Source organism: Stegostoma tigrinum, chromosome 43, assembly GCF_030684315.1.
Source record: "Stegostoma tigrinum isolate sSteTig4 chromosome 43, sSteTig4.hap1, whole genome shotgun sequence".
Classification (NCBI taxonomy): domain Eukaryota; kingdom Metazoa; phylum Chordata; class Chondrichthyes; order Orectolobiformes; family Stegostomatidae; genus Stegostoma; species Stegostoma tigrinum.
The window spans coordinates 1,677,915-1,700,099 of NC_081396.1; the positions used below are offsets into that span (position 1 = coordinate 1,677,915).

General features: G+C 38.9%; 1 protein-coding gene across 2 annotated transcripts; it reads right to left on the reverse strand.

Moving 5' to 3' along the window:
- Window positions 1-1,971: 1,971 nt before the first annotated feature.
- LOC125449180 (probable G-protein coupled receptor 139) lies at window positions 1,972-7,037 on the reverse strand. Of its 2 annotated transcripts, XM_048524857.1 has the most exons (3): window positions 6,928-7,037; window positions 5,900-6,047; window positions 1,972-2,261 (listed from the first exon to the last, which is right to left on the reverse strand). In XM_048524857.1, exons 1-3 carry the CDS (start codon window positions 6,995-6,997, stop codon window positions 2,249-2,251), a joined length of 231 nt encoding a protein of 76 aa, XP_048380814.1. In that variant the 5' UTR covers window positions 6,998-7,037; the 3' UTR covers window positions 1,972-2,248. The 2 variants fall into 2 exon arrangements, with proteins under 2 accessions (XP_048380814.1, XP_048380813.1); XM_048524856.1 differs by lacking the exon at window positions 1,972-2,261 and having other exon boundaries at window positions 4,982-6,047.
- Window positions 7,038-22,185: the final 15,148 nt, after the last annotated feature.

The window sequence follows — 22,185 nt, forward strand, 5'->3', positions numbered from 1 at the left end:
AAATACATCTGCTGAAATTACGTAATACACATTGCTAGTTTAAGTATGCAATGGGAAATTAAGTTAAATTTTGATGAGAAAATAAATTTAAAACGTTTAATTTGAAAGAAGACCAATATTGAAGGTGATGTGGTTTTGATTTAAATAAGGAAAAATGTGATAATTTGTTTGACAATAAATTAATTGGCCATGAATAATACCTGTCAGCCCAACAGCAGTGCTACAGCTGTACACTAAAGAAACATGTTCCATCCATCAAAAATGTAGTGAGTATAACATGATAAAAGTGTACGTAATGTTGTGTAAGAAAGACTAAACAAGCAAAGTTGGTAATGATTGTAACGATTCAGTCATAATATTTGTTTGCTCTTTGACAGCTATTGCAAAGGCATTCTTCTTCTTGTTTACGCTGGAAATGAAGGTTTCTCCAGAGTTCTTGAATCGGCTAAAATGGAAATTAATGAGGGGCATAAAAGAATAACAAAGAAGGAAGAGTGATACAGAGTCAGTTGGAAATCGGAATGACACCCCTTCAGTGCAGTCAATGAAATCAAAGTGCAGTTAGAGTTAGATAATTAATATTTGATCCTGGAGATAATTTTGCACCTGTTTGTGCATTGTTTCAAAAAGAGCGAAATTAGTTGCTGTGGTTACCACCCGCAGCACAAGACCATTCGAAAAGAATATCCCAGTACATTCCATCGACATTTAATGTTTCAAACGATCAGTGAAATCTGGATAGTCTGTCTAGTTTTGGAACTTCATTCTGACTTGGTAGCAAGTGAGAAAATGGAATGGCTTGCTAGGCAACTTCAGAAAGTAGTTAAAAATCAACGAAATTACTGTGAGTCTGGAGTCACATGCCGTCCATCTCAGGTACTATTTCATTTCCTGAATGACATTTGTGAGCCAGATGGATTTTTCCAACAGTTGACAATGATGTCAAGATAACAAAGTGTGAAGCTGGATGAACACAGCAGGCCAAGCAGCATCTCAGGAGCACAAAAGCTGACGTTTCGGGCCTAGACCCTTCATCAGAGAGGTCGCTGATCATCTCTCTCTGATGAAGGGTCTAGGCCCGAAACGTCAGCTTTTGTGTTCCTGAGATGCTGTTTGGCTTGCTGTGTTCACCCAGCTCCACACTTAGTTATCTTGGATTCTCCAGCATCTGCAGTTCCCATTATCACTGACAATGATGTCAGTTGGTTCCCACTTCCTTTTTTTAAAGTGAATCTAAACTCCACCATCTGCCGTGATATGGTTTGAACCCATACCCCAGAACATTACGTCCAAGTCGTATTCCATCCTATAAAGAGGATGACCAGGGTGCAGAATTAAGAGTTTCTGCATTTGACATCAAGCCAATATTGAAGGTCATCAAAGGTATCTTGTCAAATTGAAGTCAATGTGAATCATGGGGTAACCTTTCGTTGGATCCATGTCATGATAAACACAAAAGGAAACAATTATTTGAGATAATTAATCGAAACTCCAACAAAACACAAAATAGAATATTGGTTGTTACATGCTCAACATTCTTCAGTTTACCAGAAGTGTGGTCAACAGTTGTCAGTCTCACAGCACAGCAAGCCGATGCAAAGAAGTGAGGTTATTTCATTAAATAGATATCCTCAAATATCTGACTCTCCTGCTGGAGAGCCGCGGAATCAATGCAACTTCTTTGGCGTCTGTGATGTGTGAGTGTCACTTGTGATTCATAATTGGAGATCAAACTTCTCACGTTTTCCCCTCATTTCTAAGTCATGGTTTTATGCTCAAAATCCGTTGCTCAATCAGCTCTTGTTTTTCTCTTTTATTCAGAATCCAGTTATAGAGATTCTGTCATTTGGCTACTGTCCTCCGATGGTGGAAGAGGCGGTTAAACCATGACTTGTACTTGTACACACGAAACTCCATTCAGGAGCTAAGTAATACACTGGTACAGACTCTATTTGAATGTACACCACAAGTTTATTTCATCGGGGAGTTCCTGGTATTCTGAAAATAAAGCATACTTGTCAAGAAACAAAGTCAATTCTCTGTATTTGTCAAACTCAGAGAGATGAAAACCAGCTTGAACATTGTCTAAAAACGGAATTTGAATTGTAGTTGGAAGTTTCTGTCTATTTGGGGTTTGATTGAGAATCACGGGCTGATGCAGCAACAGTGTGCAAGCGCTGAATTCGACGTCATTATGGATCTAAATGAACTTCGGATGAATCTGCCAGCCGACTCTTTACAGGAGAGATCAATTTGCCGAACTGTGAAACAGATAGAAACAGAACCGAATTAGGTTTGAAGGCAGCAGTTCTACACCGCACCCTTAATCACACTCTCTCCAGTGATTGGACAGTGATATTCAAGTTTTCAGTCTTTGTAAACATTTTAAAGTGGATTGACTGGGCCGGTCATGCCTCAGTTACAGACAAGGTTGGGAATAAATGTCTGCTCAGTTACTTAGCGACTCTGCAGACTCTTCTCACAAAATTCGCTCTTCATCCCGATGTAACAATTAGGGGAGTGATATGAACCATGTCTCATCATCGAGCTCTATGGTCGGGCAATACCCAGTGAATGCAACTGTCCTGAGAGAGACCACCGTGTACCTCCCATTGCCAGTGGAATGAGCTCAGTCATCACATTCGCAATTTCTCTGCAGCAGATCAACATTAGATAATTTACTGCTGGGGAAATTTTAGACGGATATTTGACCATTCCTTTATTTATTAATTAATATCATTTCCAAAATTCCAAATAATCCCCAATATTTGTTTTAGTTGCTACAGGATTAGTTTAATGCAACTCTCTGCTTCTGTCGCCTCGTTGTTATATTGGCTTTGCTATTGCCGTTCATGTGTCTGTTTCTCTGCCAATATTTCAGTCATTTTGGTAATTCTGTCTCTCCCACATTTGCTATTCTTCTCCATTTTCCTTCCACATTTGTTTTGTTTCTCACTGTTAGTGTTAGCTTGGATCATTCTGAGAATTAATCAAAATGTGGTTCCTAAAACTCCCCTGGGCGCGTAGGAGTGGGCAAAACTAATCTCTAGCGTACTACAAAGTTCATATAGGACTCCACAGCGAAATGAAATGTGGATAAGTTCACCGCCTTCTTTCATGAAATGAACGATATCAACTTTTTGGAAAATGGCGAGCCAGAAAATCACATGGCTCAAATCTTAACACAGACAATGGGAACTGCAGAAGCTGGAGAATCCAAGATAATAAAATGTGAAGCTGGATGAACACAGCAGGCCAAGCAGCATCTCATCAGCACAAAAGCTGACGTTTCAGGCCTAGACCCTTCATCAGAAGCCCTGATGAAGGGTCTAGGCCCGAAACGTCAGCTTTTGTGCTCCTGAGATGCTGCTTGGCCTGCTGTGTTCATCCAGCTTCACACTTTATTATCTTGGCTCAAATTTTAAATTGGCGCCACCAGGTTCTGCGACTGTGTGAGTAGAATATGAAAACTGTCCTCCGTGTTTGAGCACATTGATGAACTCTGGAAAGCTTTTACTCAAAAAAATGCAGTTGGTCTCCTTTAAATTGCCATGTACAACCAGTACATTTGGAGCATTACTCCAGCACCAATGTGGAAAGAAATAACAAGTATTAAAAAAAACGCCTGGTAACAGGTTGATGCGCTGGAGTACAAGATAATTGAATGTCATGATTCTGTTCCCGCACTACGGCCCACCAATGCCCCAAGATCCACCTAACTGGTTGAATATATACATTTGCTTATCACTGACTTGGACCATATCAATATTATGAATCGTGGCGCTGAAGAAGCTCCCATTTACTTCTCAGCAATTTCCATTTATATTCTGTTGTATCTTATTCCATTACCTTATTATATGTATTACTGAATCAGACCATGTCATTTTTGGCAGAAGTATGCATTGCCTCTGTTAATCCAACACTTTATCCTGCTTACATTTGTGTTATATATAAGGAACTGTCTCCTGTATTTGTCAATTGGTCCATACTTCAGTTTTTATATTTCAAGACTACTTCATACATGTATGAGCAATAAGAAAACTGAAATACCATAGAAGCTGAAGATCAAAATTGAGAATGGAATGTGTGACAGAAACTCAGGATTTCGAATGGCTTTGGCGGGGAGAAAATAGGTCAAATAGACAAGTACTCCGACAGAGAGGCATACTACAAATTGTGGTATAAAGTGTGGGAATAGAAGTTCTTATATTACCAAAAGCCAACACTGGATGGAGACAATCTCTAATTGATGTGCTGTTATCTTATTCAAATTAGTGTTAACCACATGTTATGAACATTCTATTAATCTCTCAAATAAGTACTAAAACTGAAACACAGAACTAAAAGGAAATTATGAGCCACGTGATTTTGAAATACTTTGTAGTTTTATGGTGAAGTTTTCAATTTTCCTTTGTCTTCAACGTTCTAAAACCCCTATATTCAGCATTTATGATATGGTATACTGCATACGTATACAAATATGGTCACATACGTAACCCTGAGGAGAAAGCACATCAGTCTTGAAAAGAAAATAAATCATGTAGGAAAGTATTCAGCTGCAGCAGAGCAAAGAGTCAGTTAATATTTCAGATCCATGCTTTACAAAATAATTTATTTGCACACATTTATGTGGTATATGTTATATCTTTCTGCCATCGTATCCAATTTAATACTTCATAATTGTTGTGATGCTTCAATGCATGGAGGGCAGTCTTCACGAACGAGATGCCCAGACAAAACAATCACATCAGAGAAGTAAGGATTGGTTTTAACGACGTCACCCTGAGATCACTGTTGACTCGGGAACTGGCAATATTTCCTGCTTTTCTGCTTGACAAATAAACCACAAGGCGATTTCTGCTTCATTGCAGATTTCAGATGCACTCACCTCAGATCAACATCTCATCCATGAAGGTGGAATGACCGTGAGTGCAACATTTTTTTTTCCCCACACAAGGAACTGGGGACTATTCACCCGGAATGAGATGCATTTCATCTTTGGATAGAAACACATACCCAAGGCTTAATGAATCGACTGTGAGAATTAAAATACCATGCAATGAATCGCTGGACAGAAGAGAAACAATGGATAAAGAAGTGGCAAACACATCTTAGAAGGAAAGACGCATATGTTTTATTGTTCTTTCACCTATGAAAGCAACCAATGATTGTGATAAAGGGATACATCACTAGATATTTTAATTCCTCTCGGAACTTGGTCTGAGTCACTGCATAGATAAAAATATTAGTGCAGGAGCTGAGCAGCTGGAGCATGTTGGTAGTCTCTTGAAAAATGTATTGTGGGTCGTTGAAATCCAGGCCAGTAAAGTAGGCCTCACCCGTAATTTGCACATAGAAGAAATGCCCAACATAAGTGACCCACAGAAGGAGGAAGCTAAATGAGATGGCAAACAGCAAGACAATAGACTTCTTACGGTTCACCATCTCGGGATCTCCATGTTTCTGGTCACCCCGCAGCCTCTTACGAGCTCTACTTGCCACTAAAATATGCCTTACTGTCAAGGCATTTAGCAACATAATGAAGAAAAATGGGAGAAAAGGTGTTAAGATGCGATCTAGCCACAGATAGGTCTGCCAGAAGGGAGAGATATAGAAGGAGGCTATGATGTCGCAGAACCAGGGAACGTTTTCAATAATATACAAAGGCTGATAGGTGAAGAAGAACGGCACATTCTTGAGAAAACTCAGGGCACAAACAACAACAATGATCTGCAAAGCTGTTTTCTCATTGCAGTATCTGGTCTTCAGTCTCTGGCAGCAAATAGCCACAAAACGGTCAATAGTGAAGGCTACAGTTAGCCAGACTGAGCCATCTCGAGTCGCATAAACCAGCACACTGCTGACTGTGCAACCAGGGGTCGTAGATAAGACACTGTACCTGAAGTAGATGCCGCCTATCCGGTTGAGGATGACGGCAGTGATGATGACAAGGAAATCGGTCACTGCTATTGCCAAGAGGTAGTAGCTGATGCAAAGAGAAAGACCACAACGGCCTCTTGATAGGATTACAATTGCCACCGAATTGGCTGTAAGAGAGACAACAAGAGAAAATGTGTCCGTTAACATCATCCTTGTTTCAAAATTAAGGCACATTGATAAAATGTTAAAAGAATAGGAATACACCACAATCCACCTGTGCTGCACGAAAAGCATTAAAATTTTTGCCATCATCGACAAAATAAAAAAGGGAAATTCGCCAAGAATTCATAGGCAACATGTTCAAAATCCAGGACAACTACCATTGAGAAAGACAAGAGGGGATGATATGTGGAAACAACGCCATTTTCAATTTCACCTCAAAGCCACTTACTCTCCCAGACGTGAAAATATATTTCTGTTTGTTTCAAAATCACTGATTCAAAATCGTGAATTCCCTTCCTAATCGCAATGTAGATTGACACACAGCACATGGACTTCAGTCGTTCAAGAAGGCAGCTCAATACCACCTTTTTAACGGAAACTATGTTTGGGCAATAAATGCTGGAACAGCCAGTGCTGAGTTTATCTAATGATCGAATAAAAGAAACAATGGGTTGGTTTTTGCGTTAAAGTTGGATCAAAGCATTAAAATGCCCAGGTATAACTCGCAGAGTCACAACGTGAGATATGCAATCGACGCTGAGCTTTTCAGACACAGCCACATCCGGACATTAATTGATAGAGAGAATTGCAAAAGAAAAAAAATGAAACACATAATGGCATACCGCAAAAGTTTATATCTATAAATCCTACAAAAACTTTATTTAAGCTACAACATTGGTGGCTGGCTTTAAATTAACTTTGAAACTGCATTAAGATAATGCAAATGCAGATTAATGAAATAACTGATTATGTTCTGTGTTTCAAAGCTTCGAGTATGATCAATCCAAGCTAAAGTATAGGAATCAATTTGGATAAATTACTTACCTGGGACACCAACAGCAGCGAGGACAGGATAGTAGATTGCATAGAAGGGGCCATTTGCTGGCCCATGCATCGTCTTTCTGAAGCTAAGTCAATTCTCCAAGCTGTGCAACTTATGGCTGTGTTACATTCTAAACGTGCATCATTTATTCTATTGAAGAATCTCCAGAGGATAAAATGCATGAATGGGTACATCTTAGCTCGCTGGTGCATGTTAAGTCACAGTCATATGTCTTCTATTTTTAACAATGTGAATCATTGTTTATCCTTTAGGCAAAGTGCTGACTGTAAATTCTGCTGCCCTCCCCACCCACCAACACACACCAAAATCATGCATCTTTTCTTCTATTAATCAGAGGCCCTTATTATTATGAATGAGCTCGCATTGTATCAATGTCCTAAAACACTCTATTCCAAACTATGTTATGATTCTGTTTATTTCATGCTTTCGAGTTTCAGTTCCTTTGTGTGCTTGGTTTCAATGGACATGTTGCAAAATGTCATGTTTCAATTTTCAATCTTCTATTCAGTATTGCAACTCAATGCTTTTTTTTCTTAAGTTGTCTATTATCAAGTGAGGGCACCTAAGATGTGAGATGCACTGTCGGCAAAATCTGCAACACTAGTGAACTACAGGACAGTTAATATATCCTGAAAAACAATGTATGTAGTAACTGCCTCCAGATGCACGTTTTTGTTTCTGAAGGAACAATTTCCTCCGATACTATTATAATAAATCAGAGAAGTAGCCAGGGGAAGTAATTGATGACTCATGGTTTAGAAAGCTTAGGTCTAACCATTAGTAATGGTGGCTTGCTCAGGGCAATTAGGAAATTTACGGGCTGTATTGCAATCGTGTCCGAGACAGCTGAGAATGATGCAAGTCATGTAATTTGATGGAAACGTGCAGTAACTAATGAGTTAAATCCTACTAAAGCATAATCCCAAACATAACCAAGTTCAATCATTGTTGTATAATTGAGTCGAGTCGGATCTGATGCGACAGAAGTAGAAAAATGTTCAAGCAAAGTAATTGTTGAGGTATGGTTTTACAATATGTTGTCAAGTTCCACTAACACACTAATGGAAAATGAAGTTACTGTCCAATGAAAAATGCTGTAACGTTGTGTAAAGACAGAAAATGTCTTGTTTAAAAACAAATCATTGAGCAGAACTTAGAGGTTTCTTTTTCTTCTCTCTCTAGTGCAACACATAAAATGCCAGAGACAACTGAAATGTAAACAGTGACATGGTTCAGTAAAATGTTCACTGGCGGAGAGTCTGGTGTTCTGGATAAAGAAACACATGGGCTCCAATGTGACAACTGAGAATAAGTTCAGTTTAATAGAAATAGATAATACACAGTGCAGCATTAATTGAGAGAAGTCGATTATACTGAAAAAAAATCAATCGAGATTGAGGGGTTAAAGTACAATAATTACTGGGAAAGAATTCTAACAAAATGCCAGAGAAGACTTAGCTGACACAGCATGCCTGGTGAATTATTGCCAGAAACAAAAGTTGTTGGAAAAGTTCAGCATTTCTGGAAGGATCTGTGAAGAAAGAAAAGACAGTTAACATTTCGGGTCTGGTGACCATTCCTGAGAATACCAGTTCGTACTCACCTGTGGAGAATCGGGTTTCTTACAATGAATCTGCCGTGTGTCATAGGATCTCATATGTTTTAACCAATTTACTTCTCACTCTTATTGTTTCCAATAAATACATTACAAGTATTTTTCAGTTTCATTTTTTTCCCGCTAGGGTTACTAATTATTGTCTGTACATTCGCCATGAAGCCCAGTAATTCATGCACTAGTACACCCCTATATGACTGTATATGGGAACTCGGATCATGCATTGTTCCTCTGCATGACCTGAATGCAAAATATTCACTTCACAGAAGGTAGCATCCTCGTAATCATTACAGCAATGGCTTACAACGGTTTAATTTCTGGGTGGGGGGCACCTCAGCCTCTGGCGAGGAAAAGATTTCCGAAGACTCACTGCCCTCCACAAGAAGGGTAGAGTTTATATGTCTACACAATTTATGCTAAAGCCTGCATGTGGGTACATCACATCAGGATAATATTTATAAATGATTCAGTAGACAATTCTTTGGTTATAAACCACTGTCCTGTGATCGGTTTCAGAAAACTGCGCAGTGAGACCTAAAGATAAGATAGAAAGACATCTTCAAGTTCTATGACTCTGAAGACCCTTCTTCGAACAGAATCATGTCATTTCAATTCAACTGCTCTCAATCTATGAATTATTTCTGCACTAAGGCAGCTTTCTAAGTTTCAGCCTTCCACTGCTGAGATGTAGGATTGTCTGTATGGTACACTCACTTTTCAGGAAGCCATGTGAGCCAGGAGGTATTGGTGACTTATTTCATTTCACAGTGACCTAAATGACTGGAGGATTCATACTGGTCTTAATCTTTTTTTAAATGGTAGAACAGGCTTGAGGTGCTAACCCCATCTTCTCACACATATGTTTACGGGATGTTAATGAACAGTGAGAATGAACGCATAAACTATGTTCTAGGTACTGACAGTACGCCTGGAGTATATCAAACACGAACAAAAATATTGAAGTCTGGACAGATTCTGATGCACTCTTCACCCAATTAGTGTTTGAAGTGAAATCTTTTCAATAGATTGGGAAGTGCTAATGACTCCCTTGCAGGGGCTTATGAGATGTGGAATCTTCCCATTGGTCTGGAGTAGCCTTTCATCCTTCAAGAATACCATCAAGGAAACCACATGAATGAAACTATAATTTATCCCGTTGGATGCCTGTGGGAAAGCAGCTTCTTTTGACAGAATAGGTTCCAGTTCCGACTCTTTTTACACCAGGCTAATGTGGGCAGAGATTTCACATTCGGCTCAAGGGCACTGTCTTCCACAAATCAGCTTGGAATTTCTGCAACGTTTCAATATATCGCTGAAATTTCATCTGTTGGACCAGCTTCCAACTCCCTGTCCATATAAACATCTGTCACATCACGCAGCATCACAATGGTTATCCTAATTCTCCTCACTCTGTGTGTCTGTTTACCTCGTGAGTACCCATCAAGTAACCTAATATTGTGTTCATTTAATATAATGCTCCCTGAGTCCATGAAATAGCAGGCTCTGCCTCTGGTTTAGCCTTACCAGGTCGTTAGTATTTACAGACCATTCATGTCTTCCTGCTTGATTTGCAAAATCATTCTATCAGTTAATAGTATAGACCCCGGCAGCAGAGAACAGGGAAGAGTGTCAGTTTCTCACCATCAGCTGCATTTTCTAGGGTAACTTCTTTGCTCATCATCGAGAGGGAGATTTTCTTCAGACAAACACATCAAGAAGGGAATCGGAGAGAATTTCTGCAGGAGGGAGATTTGTTCTGAGGAAAAATGAAGCATAAAATATATTTTCATTGGAAATTCAGGACGTTAAAGTTGAAGATGCTGCCACCTATTATCACCAAAGCTGGTTAAAGTTAAAAAGACAATGGGAAATTTACAGTGAATGAGAATGAAATAATTGCCTTGTGAAGTGAAAATATATCTTCTGCAGACCTATATTGTCGAAAGTTTTCAGTGATGTCCGGGCTCCAAATTAATTTAGTTGTATTTCCTCATACTGTTATGATTATATTATGTTTTGTTTCAATTTCTTCAAATAAACTAACTTCAGCACATGTTGCGACATCTGCCTCAGATTTCAGAATGTAATGAACAAAATTTTGAGTTTGTGTGGTCTGTACATCTTGAAATCAGAATTATTGGTCTAAACGTCCCGACTAGCAAAGCAGGGCTGATGATCTGATGACATTTGCCCAACTGATTGTAAGACAGTTGTTTTTATATTAGGGCGACTGTGAATTGTGCCATTGTTTTGGAGGGCTGATACTTTGGATGGATGCAGGATGGTGGTGATGATCTAATTGGTAAGTAACTCCAAATCCCATTAACAACTGACCAGGCAACTGTTGACTTTTTTAAAAAAAATATAGTCTGCATCTCTTCAGCTCCATTTAATCTAATCTAAAATGTTTTCTAAATACGATGTTAAATGCAATTTTCAATTTGAGAGCAGAATATGAAACTGGATTTTGGTCCGCATGAAATCTGATAGAAGAGAAGGGAAAACCCTTGAAAGTAGATTCAGTTGATCCCATTTGGATGGCCATTGATTAAAAGGCTAAAATGCAAATACACCGGCATTAGACTTTCTCATTTTTGTTCAATCTGTATTTTTTAATTAAACTCAGACTATCGAAATTTTAAATCCCACCTGGGTGTTAACTGCAGCATTCCTGTGAACACAGGAGTGTATTGAAGAAGTTGTCATTTGAAATAAAAGGTTTCTGATTCTGAAATGTGAATGAAACACCAGAGAGGAACATGCAGTGATTGGTATGAGACCTGTAGCAGTAGAAATTCTGTAGAATGACACAGCAGGCTTCGTGGGCGACACATCCTTATTAAGTCCCGGTGGAGTTGCTTCATTGACTGAATGTACCTTTATTGTTTTTGGTGTTTCTTTCAGTTGTCTTAATGAAATTAATAATTTTCCTTATTTTCCATTCTTTGATCGAGATGTAGAACTGCAGATATTCAGCAATGGCGAATTTTGCTTTTAGAGAAATATGTTAATGACAGTCTAGAACATGTAAAAGAGATTCAATGGATTGGAGTTTTTTTTTAAAATGTGAAAGTAAATGTTAAACTCCGATCGTCGTGAATTGTGCAAAGGTATTGAAATGAAGACCTCTTCCGTTCTGAATTCACACGAATCTGCATCTTGAGATTATAAGTATTTACAATGCTGTGTGAAGAAATTGGGAAGGCAGGACATCAGTTGGAATATTTGAACAGCCTGGGCCTATTTTCTCTCAAAATTCGAGCAGTACGAAGATGTTTCATAGAAATATTCTGCATCACGCTAAAATCTCAGTGGGATGCATATGGTTCCACGTGTGTGTCTGGAACAAAACCCAACTAAAATATGCAAAACTAGAAAACAAATGGAAATAGTCAAAGAGGTACATCTACAAAGAAATACACCAAAATGTGACGATGGCTGCCAGGTGGACTGGTTGGGAAAATTGTTTTAATGATGATGAGTTAGTTTCAAAATAGAAAGGAGAGAGAGGTATAACACGATTCAGATCTCAGGTATAAATATGCTAGTTAGTGTTCACGAGGGAGGAGGATATGTAAACTGCAAGAATGGACACAAGCAGTGGGGAAAAATATTCTGTTTCTGATCTGCAGATTCTATAGGATGCAAACTTCAGAGAGCCTTTTGCCAGAAAATACGAGGAACAGTCAGTGCACATGGTGAGTTATTGAAATTTTCAGACATTCTGAAAATCAGCTTTCCAGTGACAGTAAGATCAACGTGAAAATTTCACTGACAGCTCACATTCACCAACGGAGCCACATTGGGTCCAATTTACATAAAATGTAAAAGTCAGAAGAACATGACAGATTTTATCGTTAAAATGAAATAATTTAGAGTTTGTCCTATAAAATGAAAGTTACTCAGTTGAAAGAAATGGACAAATATGTGGAAGTACTCTCTGAAGTTACCGTGTTTTTGAAATATAGCGCCATGTTGACATCAGTGCATAAAGTAACGTGAGAGGAAGAAGAGCCTGCAAAATAAAACATAAAGCGTCCTGGGTTTCACTTTAAAAAGGCGGGGGTTGGGGGAGTGCAAGATGTACGAAAACAAATAAGTTATGCCGAATATATAGGTTGGCGAGTTTCGAAACAACTGAAATCTGCAAGAAGTTCTGGATACTGTACCGTTTTATAAATGTGAAGGCATGTCAGAGAATGAAGAAAGAAGTATAAGAATGATTGCAGAGAACAAGGAGTTCAATGATGGAGTGAAAATGGGAACTCTCCAGCAGATGCTGGAGAGTCCAAGATAACAAAGTGTGGAGCTGGATGAACACTGCAGGCCAAGCAGCATCTCAGGAGCACAAAAGCTGACGTTTCGGGTCTAGACCCTCAATGATGGAGTCAGGTTAATGAGAATGGGACTATTTTACTCACAGAAGAGAACGTTGAGAAAAGACAGAATAGAGAGATTCAAAGTAATGAGGATTCTGGAAAGAAAAGGCAGATAGTACGCCTTTCCATTCGAAAAAAAAGAGTCAACTGAAGTAGACAGATCAGAGTAATAAAGAAATGAGTCGAAGGCTATCTGGAGAGATAAATGTTGACAACGAGTGGATATGATCTGGAATATGCTTCCTGAGATTGCAGTTGAGGCAGATTACATTGAAACATACTAGAGGGAATTGGGTTATTATACAAGGATGAAGAATATGCAGGATTGCAGGGAGAATGTGCGGAATAACAATCGTTGAATTCCTTCTTTCGAGGGGCAGCATACACACGTCAGGCCGAATGGCTTCCCTCTATGCTTAAATGTTTATTGATTTTATTCTCTTAAAATTAATCAGGCAGATACTTGTAGTAGGGCTGGATGGTCGAAGTTCATAAATTGTACGATATTCTGTTGAATCTTACCCCAGGCAGTGATGTAACACAATGTGGGCTTTACTCAGACACACAATTCTGGAAAGTGATCATACAATTGCTACTGTGTGGCAGGATGCCATTAAGCGCATCGATTCTACACCAACCATCCAAAGAGTATCCCATTCCTATCCTATCCATGTAAACCCCCATTGCTGATATGCAATCGACTTAACTTGGACATCCTGGGACACCATAGGTGATTTCCCATGGCTAGTCCACCGAATTGCACATCTCTGAACTATGAGAGGAAGCCCACGCAGCATCAAAAGAATGTGTAAACTCCAAACAGACAGTCAACTGAGGCTGGAATGGAACCCAGGTCTCTGACAGGTTGAAGCAGCAGTGTTACCCATTGAGCTAATAAGCCTCTGAAGTTGACTTATACGTAGCAGAACGAGTAATTTAAATATTTATCCGGATGAGCATTTCACCAAAAATATAGAAGCTGATATTTAATGAAAAAAGCATGGCAAGTGGCAGTAATTTGGCATTAGAATATACCCAACATAGGCACAGATTCCTCAAAATTCCGTCAACTTTATTCAAATTTATCTTACTCTTGCTTGTTCTTCGGAAATAATTCTGTTTTTTTTTACAATTTAAGAAGTGTTCAGATTAATATTGAAATACCATAGTGTAAAAGGTTTTTGGCTAACGTGGTGCAAATAGGGTTAGAAAAAGTAGATGTTTGATGACTTGCGTGGAAGGGAAGGATTTTTTTAAAATTGATGTAAGAAGTTCTTTTACTCCATAGCAGAAGAGAAATAATTTTAGGTCAAATCTAATGATGGGTCCTTGGACATGAAATTACATTACTTAGCCAAGTCGCCCACGATCAACAGCATGAGTGTTCCAATTGACCAGAAATTGAAATGAAAAATCACCATGGAAATACTAAGATTTCAAGACCAGGTTAGAAGCTACAAACTCTAGAGGGAGTATCCTACCTCTTGACTCCCCAAACACGTTGAGTTGTCTCCAATTCATAAATGTATGAGTATTCTTCACTTTGGTGGAAAGCTCACAGAGCACACTTCAAATTTAGACATCATCCAGAACAAAGCATATCGTTTAATTGATGTCACATTCAAAATCATTCTCGATGTCTTCCCACGATGCACAGAAGCATTAGTATCTGAAGAATAGACACGGTGGATTCTAAATGTTAAAACATTTCCTCTCTACAGATCCTGCAAGGCCTGCTGAGTTTTTCCAGCAGTGCTTGTTTCCTTTCAGATGTCCACCGTCTACAAAGTGCACTTCAGAAACTCAACAGGTCTCATCCAACATCGCTTTCCAAGCCAAATATCATTTCCAACCACCAGGAGAAGGCAGTAGATACATGGGAACTGTCAGTACTCCTCCAAAACACTTACCATCCTGAATCTGAAATATTTCGACCTTCCTTCATTTTTGCTGAGTGGAATTCTTGAAACTCTCTCCGTAAGAACTTTGGCAGAGCAACAACATTAAATTTATTGCTATGTTTCATCATCGTCTTCTCACTGACGGAATGATGATGGACAATAAATGTTAGTTTAGACAGTGACACGAATGCCCTGTGGACCAAGCCTCTCTCCCAGATATTACTGCCCAATATAACTATGTTTTAATTTTACAGTGGCTGTGATTCTTCTCACTGCACTTGACGATATTATACCACAATCATGTCTCAGTAGGCACTCCCATGTGGGGAACTGATTGAGTTGTGTTCTTTTTTTATGCTACAGCAGGACATCTCTCCATTGTAGCTACACTAGGAACGTTGGCTTCATTCTCCAAACGTTCCCGTGCAATTTCTGCACACGTGTTTTGTTTGGAGAGACAAAGTGTTCAACATTTTTCTCCTCCTGTGGGAATGGCTGCATTGGGCTTATTGTATTCCAACTACCACGTTGACATACTCTGATACACAATTATCTAAAGGGAAATATCACTTATAAGGTAATGTACCAATAACGAGATAAATGAATTAAACTAATTCCTTGATGTATGGAATAATTCAGTACCTGATTGAAATGATGAGAACAGACATTATTAGATTAGTAATTGGACCTCCAGTCAGCATTTGCTATCAGATGCTCCAATTGATAGATTACATAATGAATAAATTTGGAAGAAAAACCTCAAAAATCGCTGCCAGAAGCCCATTTATAAAAATAATGAGGATACTCATTTGTCAGTGTTGCAAATGAAAGGTGCAAAACTGTGTATTAATCTATTCATTGAGCTGTAACTGAGCTGCATGATGCAATTTAGCTTCTCCTCTGAACATCCTACTTAGAATGAATGAGGGCCACTTTGAATGTTTTGGCTCATTTAACAGCGTTTCAAGAAATTTTCAAGAAATCAATTCGTGTCTAAGGGACCATGCACGGCCAGTGACAGTATGCTTTGATGCCTTTAGCTACCCCATTGTCGCTACCTGCTGCCCCACGTAAGAAATATATCACACCTGAAGTTTGTATTTATTTGAAAATCTCCAGAAATCTTACCCATTCCCTCTGCAAAACGAAATGCGACTTTTTAAAAATAAAAATTCAACCATCTCTAAATGGGAATGGACACAGACGAGGATATATAGTTGGTACTATTATAAACTTTCTATATCTTATCCTATGCTGTTATACAGCATTAGGTGAATCATAGTGTATTTCTTGCACTTACATTGATGAGGAACGCAAGATTATTTTCGGTGCACTCCGTTGCTTAATTCTACAACGTCAATTTACGAGATTAGGATAATATGAATTGTAATGCATAACAATGCCTGAGCTGTCACATTTTATATTGTTTATTATTAGATATATTTTCTAAAGTGGAGTAACATAGAAACATGCTGTAGCAATTTACTAAAGTACACTTTCCTACACTGATTTATCTGTGTTAACATGGGCTGAGAGGATCATTCACAAACAAGGGAAGCAAGATAAAACTGCCAATTGCACTACTACCGTTCTTATGAACGGCAGCAACACAGTGATCGTGTTGGATGCCATGTTTTACCAAATAGTGTGTAGCAATTGTCGAAATCTGTAATGCGACTTTGCAGTTATAGTGTCTTGAGTTGCCAATAGTCTTAAGAATTAATTATTTACAAGTTTGACTAAGGCGAATGATTAGATTTAGATTTGTCAGTAAATTGTCCCGTGATGTTACCTTCAGAGCATTGGGCATTTGTTTAGATTAATTGTATTATCCATTCATCCACAAGGATATGGCAGTTACTGTCCAGATCAGCATCTCCTTTTCGTTTCATTTGTGCACCTGAAAAGGAGGAATTGGTCTTATTTCTTGAGGATCTGCAATATGAATTATGGGGAAACTTTACTGGAGATTTTGCAAACAGCGTTGACACGGTATTTCACCAGAGACTATACGACGGGAATCGACGCAAAAAAATACAGAGATGTAGGAGCAAACAGGGAAGGTCACAATCAAAATTACTTGAAGACAAATAATGCCCTGAAGAAAGGCTTGAGCCTGAGCAATTGAGTGAGGCAATGAAAACTAAAGACATACCTCCCAATAGCCAGAGTGATTAATATCAGACAGAAACAAAGCAGCAGGGTTACAGTTACTTTGATTTTTGATGATAACAGGATGTGGGTTGCTGATCTATGTGATATTTAGCAAATTAAACAATAAGGTTATTAATGATGCAAAATTACCAACTCTGTACTGATTCAATACAGCAAGCATAGGCTTCCAAAAAGAATTCACCTTAGTAAAAGAGAGAGACATGTTTAAAATGGTTTAGTTATATAATACCTTGGATAGCTAGCCACTGGAATTGAGCCAGTGACTGGGAAGCAGCGTTGAGGAAACTGGCGCTGGCTGAAATGTACTTGATATTGGCAAATCTTTAATCCAGCATTAAATGTTGAACAATGACTAATGAATTTAGACAATGACATTGCACATGATGGGATCAAGAAGGTTTTCGTTTCAGATTGGCTGAGGCAGATGTTGATGTGTGAAGTCAATTTTGTAACATCTGCTGGATAAAACTTCGCGTAAAGTAAAATATAATCGTTACAATGTCTGATTACCCATTCAATTTCCTGTTTCTTACAGCCAAATTGTTGGAAATTATGAAGCAATCCTGAGGACGGTGTAGAGTCTCTAGGTGTGTAACCAACTACCTATTGACAATAGCTGTGTCCGATTTTTCTTTTTTCCAACAGCATTGGGTGTATCTTCAACCGAATCAGCTGCATCTTTTTTTTAATTATTGTGTACTATCCACCAGCTTCATATGCAGGCTGAGCACAATCATGATCTGTTGCAGGCCGGGGAGCTCCATTTGGCTGGCTGCAGCATTCACCATTGACCGTTTTGCGTGAATTTGATACCAAAACCAGAAGATCTGATCCTGCACCAAGAAAAAAAAATGCATCACTGGTCTTACAATCTTCCTGAGTTGTGCCAGAAGCTTCCCTTTCTATCACAGCTAGAATCTAATTTATGTACTGAACGGTGCTCCCTGTTTGTATGTCATTAAATAACCCTTTGGCGAGGCAAGGCCTTCGTGGTATTACCATTAATCGTTAATAATATAGAGTCCTATATGTGTTGTGTGTACCAATTCAAATCCCGCCACTGCAAATGGTGAAATTTGAATCCGAATAAATATCTGCAATTAAGAATCTAATGACTCTCTTTTTTTCAGAAAAAAAACACGCCTCTGTTTCTCTAATTTTATTTCGGGACGGAAACTGACATCCTCACCCAGTCTGGTCTAAATATGACTCCAGAGCACTGCAATGCGCTCGATTATGAACAATCCCCTGACTAGTTATGGATGGGTAATAAATATTGCCTAGCCAGTGATGCCTTTATCCCATTAATGAAAAAAAAAAATCATTTCCACTATATTCTCCAGTCAGGCCTACGATTGGATGGAAAATATATTACACCACTTTCTCCCATTTGTCCTCATTGTTTCCTGAATTTCCTGGTTGAAAGACATTTATTGGAAGCCAGCAGAGGTAGCAAGAAAATTAAACCCCGTTCGTGTGTTAGAAACCCAGAGATGGAAAATCACAAGAGAACTATCATCCTGCTCTTCACATTCCAGTCAACTTCCTGCTGCTGTGGGTAACCAAAGTTGACATTTCTTCTACAGAGGGATTAAAGATGACACAGACTTCAACAACCTGGATTTCCAAAACGTACACTACATCCTGAAAGAGTAGACCAAAATATTTCAGCTACTCAGTTACTGCAATAACACACTCATCTATGCAGTAACATTGAACAGGTTCTGGAAGATGCTCAAGAAGGGTATAATGTGTTCTTTTGTCATATTCACAGTAAAATACTGAAAAAATATCCTCAAACTGCTCTGTTCCCATTTCTGTTTCCAATCATGCAGCCGTTGCTCTTCAATCAGGAAATTATCTTTTTTTCTGACAACTTAGGTTGTAGTTCCCTTGAATTAACAATATCTAACCTTGTTCAATCTTGTTCAAGTCATCCATGTGTTCATCGTTTGGTAATAGAGAGTACACGTGTCCTCCTTTTGAAACACAAAACATCCATTTGTGCAACTTAGATAAAGATACAAACTTGCCTGGTTTCATTAAAAAAATACATACTCTATCATATGAGCAAAGGCAAACACAAATTAAGTAGTAAAAATGCAAGAATTTTACTAAAGCGATGAGGTCTACCGAATTACAGGCAACATCTGTTAGATCAATTTCAGAGACACGATCTAATATGTAAAATGGAAACTCATTACTTCATTCAAAACCGAGCTAGAGACTCACAGTACTTGAAAAGACACACACTAAACTACAGCAAATAACTGAAACTGTATCACGCATGAATACAGCAAAAGCAAAACCTTGCCCAACACCAAATGAGAGCAGATGAGTAAGGACATTCATAATATTGTTTAGTTAAGCTGACAAAAACCCCTGAAAATTGTAAGAATCCAAAGGATTTTGAGATGACTTTAATTCGGTGCCAATATGTAGAGTGACATTCAGTCCTAAAATGTTTCACATATCTCGTCATCTTGTCCTGGCATGCTGACAACGCCATTTCATTGCAAACCTTATTCGTATTCTTCTTCATACTTGGCACTGTCTTGTATCACGAAAAACAATGATCCACTGAGCACACCAAGTCAATATTGTAATATCCCTTACAATTTATATCAAAGTCTTTATCCTCTATGTACCATTATATGAAATAAACTGTCATGGCATGATGAATCAGATTTTCCAAGGACTGTCAATCTCACACATCTTCCCACTCCGACCTCTTTCTTTTTCAATAAAAAAGCGATTTTCCAAGGTATTACTATTAAGAAATTACACCCAGAGCTCTATCAGAACTGCAGAGCTGTATTTCAAAATCATTCGGGACCCCTTTTCAGGGCAGGCAGCTGCAAATTTCTGAAATGTACAGGTCCTGACAACCACCTTGACAACTCATCCCACAGCACAAGCACATAACTAAAGTGTGAGAAGGCTGTTGAGATGGCTTCCCTCACTCTAACCTAAAATGACACAGCTTCAAGTCTGAGATGCTTCAGGAGGTCCTACTCTAGAGGTTTGGAATAACCTCTCTGAACAGGATGATTCAAGAAAGTGTCTATAAATAGCGAAAAAAGTATTGGAAATTATGCATGAAGATGACATTCTGGAACCAATTGCAATCTGTAGATACAGCCAAAGAACAGCGTGGATTTAGATATCACAATTATCTGACATAAAGAAGGCACAAGTCTCTACAGTTGCTTTACAAGGAAAAACATCAAGATCGGCGTCAACTCAGACAAAGCACTTTTCCTTGAGAAACACCCCATTCTCGACCTCCAACATTTACTCCCTCAACATAGTGGTAGCCGTGTGCATTACTGACCTAATACATTACAGGAATTCAAGAAGCCCTGCCTCTACATAATCTCCCGTACCTGGGCCTCAACTTACTCGACAGATAAGGCTTGTGGCAGAAACATGGGAAGATGACATCATTGCCAATTCCCCTTGACTATCATTTCTTGGAGCAATATCATTAGTGCACGCTCGCTGAGACAATGTTAGTCAAGGTGCTTAAATTATGATATTACTCATGACGCGCTCATTATGTGACTGAATAAAGGAAACAATTATTTGTGTTGTTTCGTTTAGTTATGAGATTTAATTAATGAGCAATTATATGCTTTGGATAAATGCATGTCCATTAGTCTCAAACATTTGTATACGGCGCAGATTTGTTCACCTTTCATTTAACTAGTTCATATCTTAAAATTACTTTCCAGTTTCAGGCACTTATTGTGTTTAATTGTATTTACCCCAGGCAGCTCTGATTTGCCTGAGCTTGTACTTCCCTACATGTACTATTCACTTTCGTTACCCTATGTTGTGACTGGTCTATGGCTTCTGGTGACGCCATGTAGACAGCCTCTCAGTTTATAATCTATATGTGGTACTTAATACTAATTTCATCATGTTGAAGTTCCAGAGACTGCTTTCCCGGAGCTGATTTGGCAATCAAGCTATGAGGAAAAAAGTTAATGATTTCTTCTGAAGGAGTTAGTTTAACGACAAGATGAATTTCGTGATGAATCTTCTGGAACTCTATATTCTGCAGTGTGTGCTCTCTGCCAGTCCTGGAAGCAGTTCTGTGTCAGATTGATTAGACGTTAATTTGGTTTCATCTCGACCCTGTCGTTCAACCCTTCACAGCGTATTTCATTTAATTAGTTGCATTTATTTTTCTGAATCTACTAATATTGTTAAATCGCAAAATTCTCGTGAGGAATAAAACTGACGGTAAGGCAATATTTCATAGAACATAGAATATTACAGCACAGTACAGGCCCTCCGGCCCTCGATGTTGTGCCGACCTGTCATAACGATTTCAAGCCCATTTAACCTACACTATTCCATGTACGTCCATATGCTTGTCCAATGACGACTTAAATGTAACTAAAGTTGGCGAATCTACTACCGTTGCAGGCAAAGCGTTCCATTCCCTTACTACTCTCTGAGTAAAGAAAAGTACTCTGACATCTGTCCTATATCTTTCACCCCTCAATTTAAAGCTATGCCCCCTCGTGCTCGCCGTCACCATCCTAGGAAAAAGGCTCTCCCTATCCACCCAATCTAACAATCTGATTATTTTATATGTTTAAATTAAGTCACCTCTCAACCTTCTTCTCTCTAATGAAAACTGCCTCAAGTCCCTCAGCCTTTCCTCGTAAGACCTTCCCTCCATACCATTCAACATCCTAGTAAATCTCCTCTGCACCCATTCCAAAGCTTCCACATCCTTCTTATAATGCGGTGACCAGAGCTGTCCACAATACTCCAAGTGCGGCCGCACCAGAGTTTTGTACAGCTTCACCATAACCTCTTGGTTCCGGAAGTCGATCCCTCTATTAATAAAAGCTAAAACACTGTACGCCTTCTTAACAGCCCTGTCAACTTGGGTGGCAACTTTCAAGGATCTGTGTACATGGACACCGAGATCTCTCTGCACATCTACACTACCAAGAATCTTACCATTAGCCCTGTACTTTGTCTTCCAGTTACTCCTACCAAAATACATCACCTCACCCTCGTCTGCATTAAACTCAATTTGCCACCTCTCAGCCCAGCTCTGCAGGTTATCTATGTCTCTCTGCAACCTACAGCATCCTTCGTCACTATCCACAACTCCACCGACCTTAGTGTCGTCTGCAAATTTACTAA

Excerpts from the sequence above, each read along its gene's own strand:
- LOC125449180 (XM_048524856.1), bottom strand. The coding sequence starts at position 6,997 with ATGCATGGGCCAGCAAATGGCCCCTTCTATGCAATCTACTATCCTGTC. Across the intron at positions 6,048-6,927 it reads CGCTGCTGTTGGTGTCCCAG|CCAATTCGGTGGCAATTGTA; the intron begins GTAAGTAATTTA and ends TCTCTCTTACAG.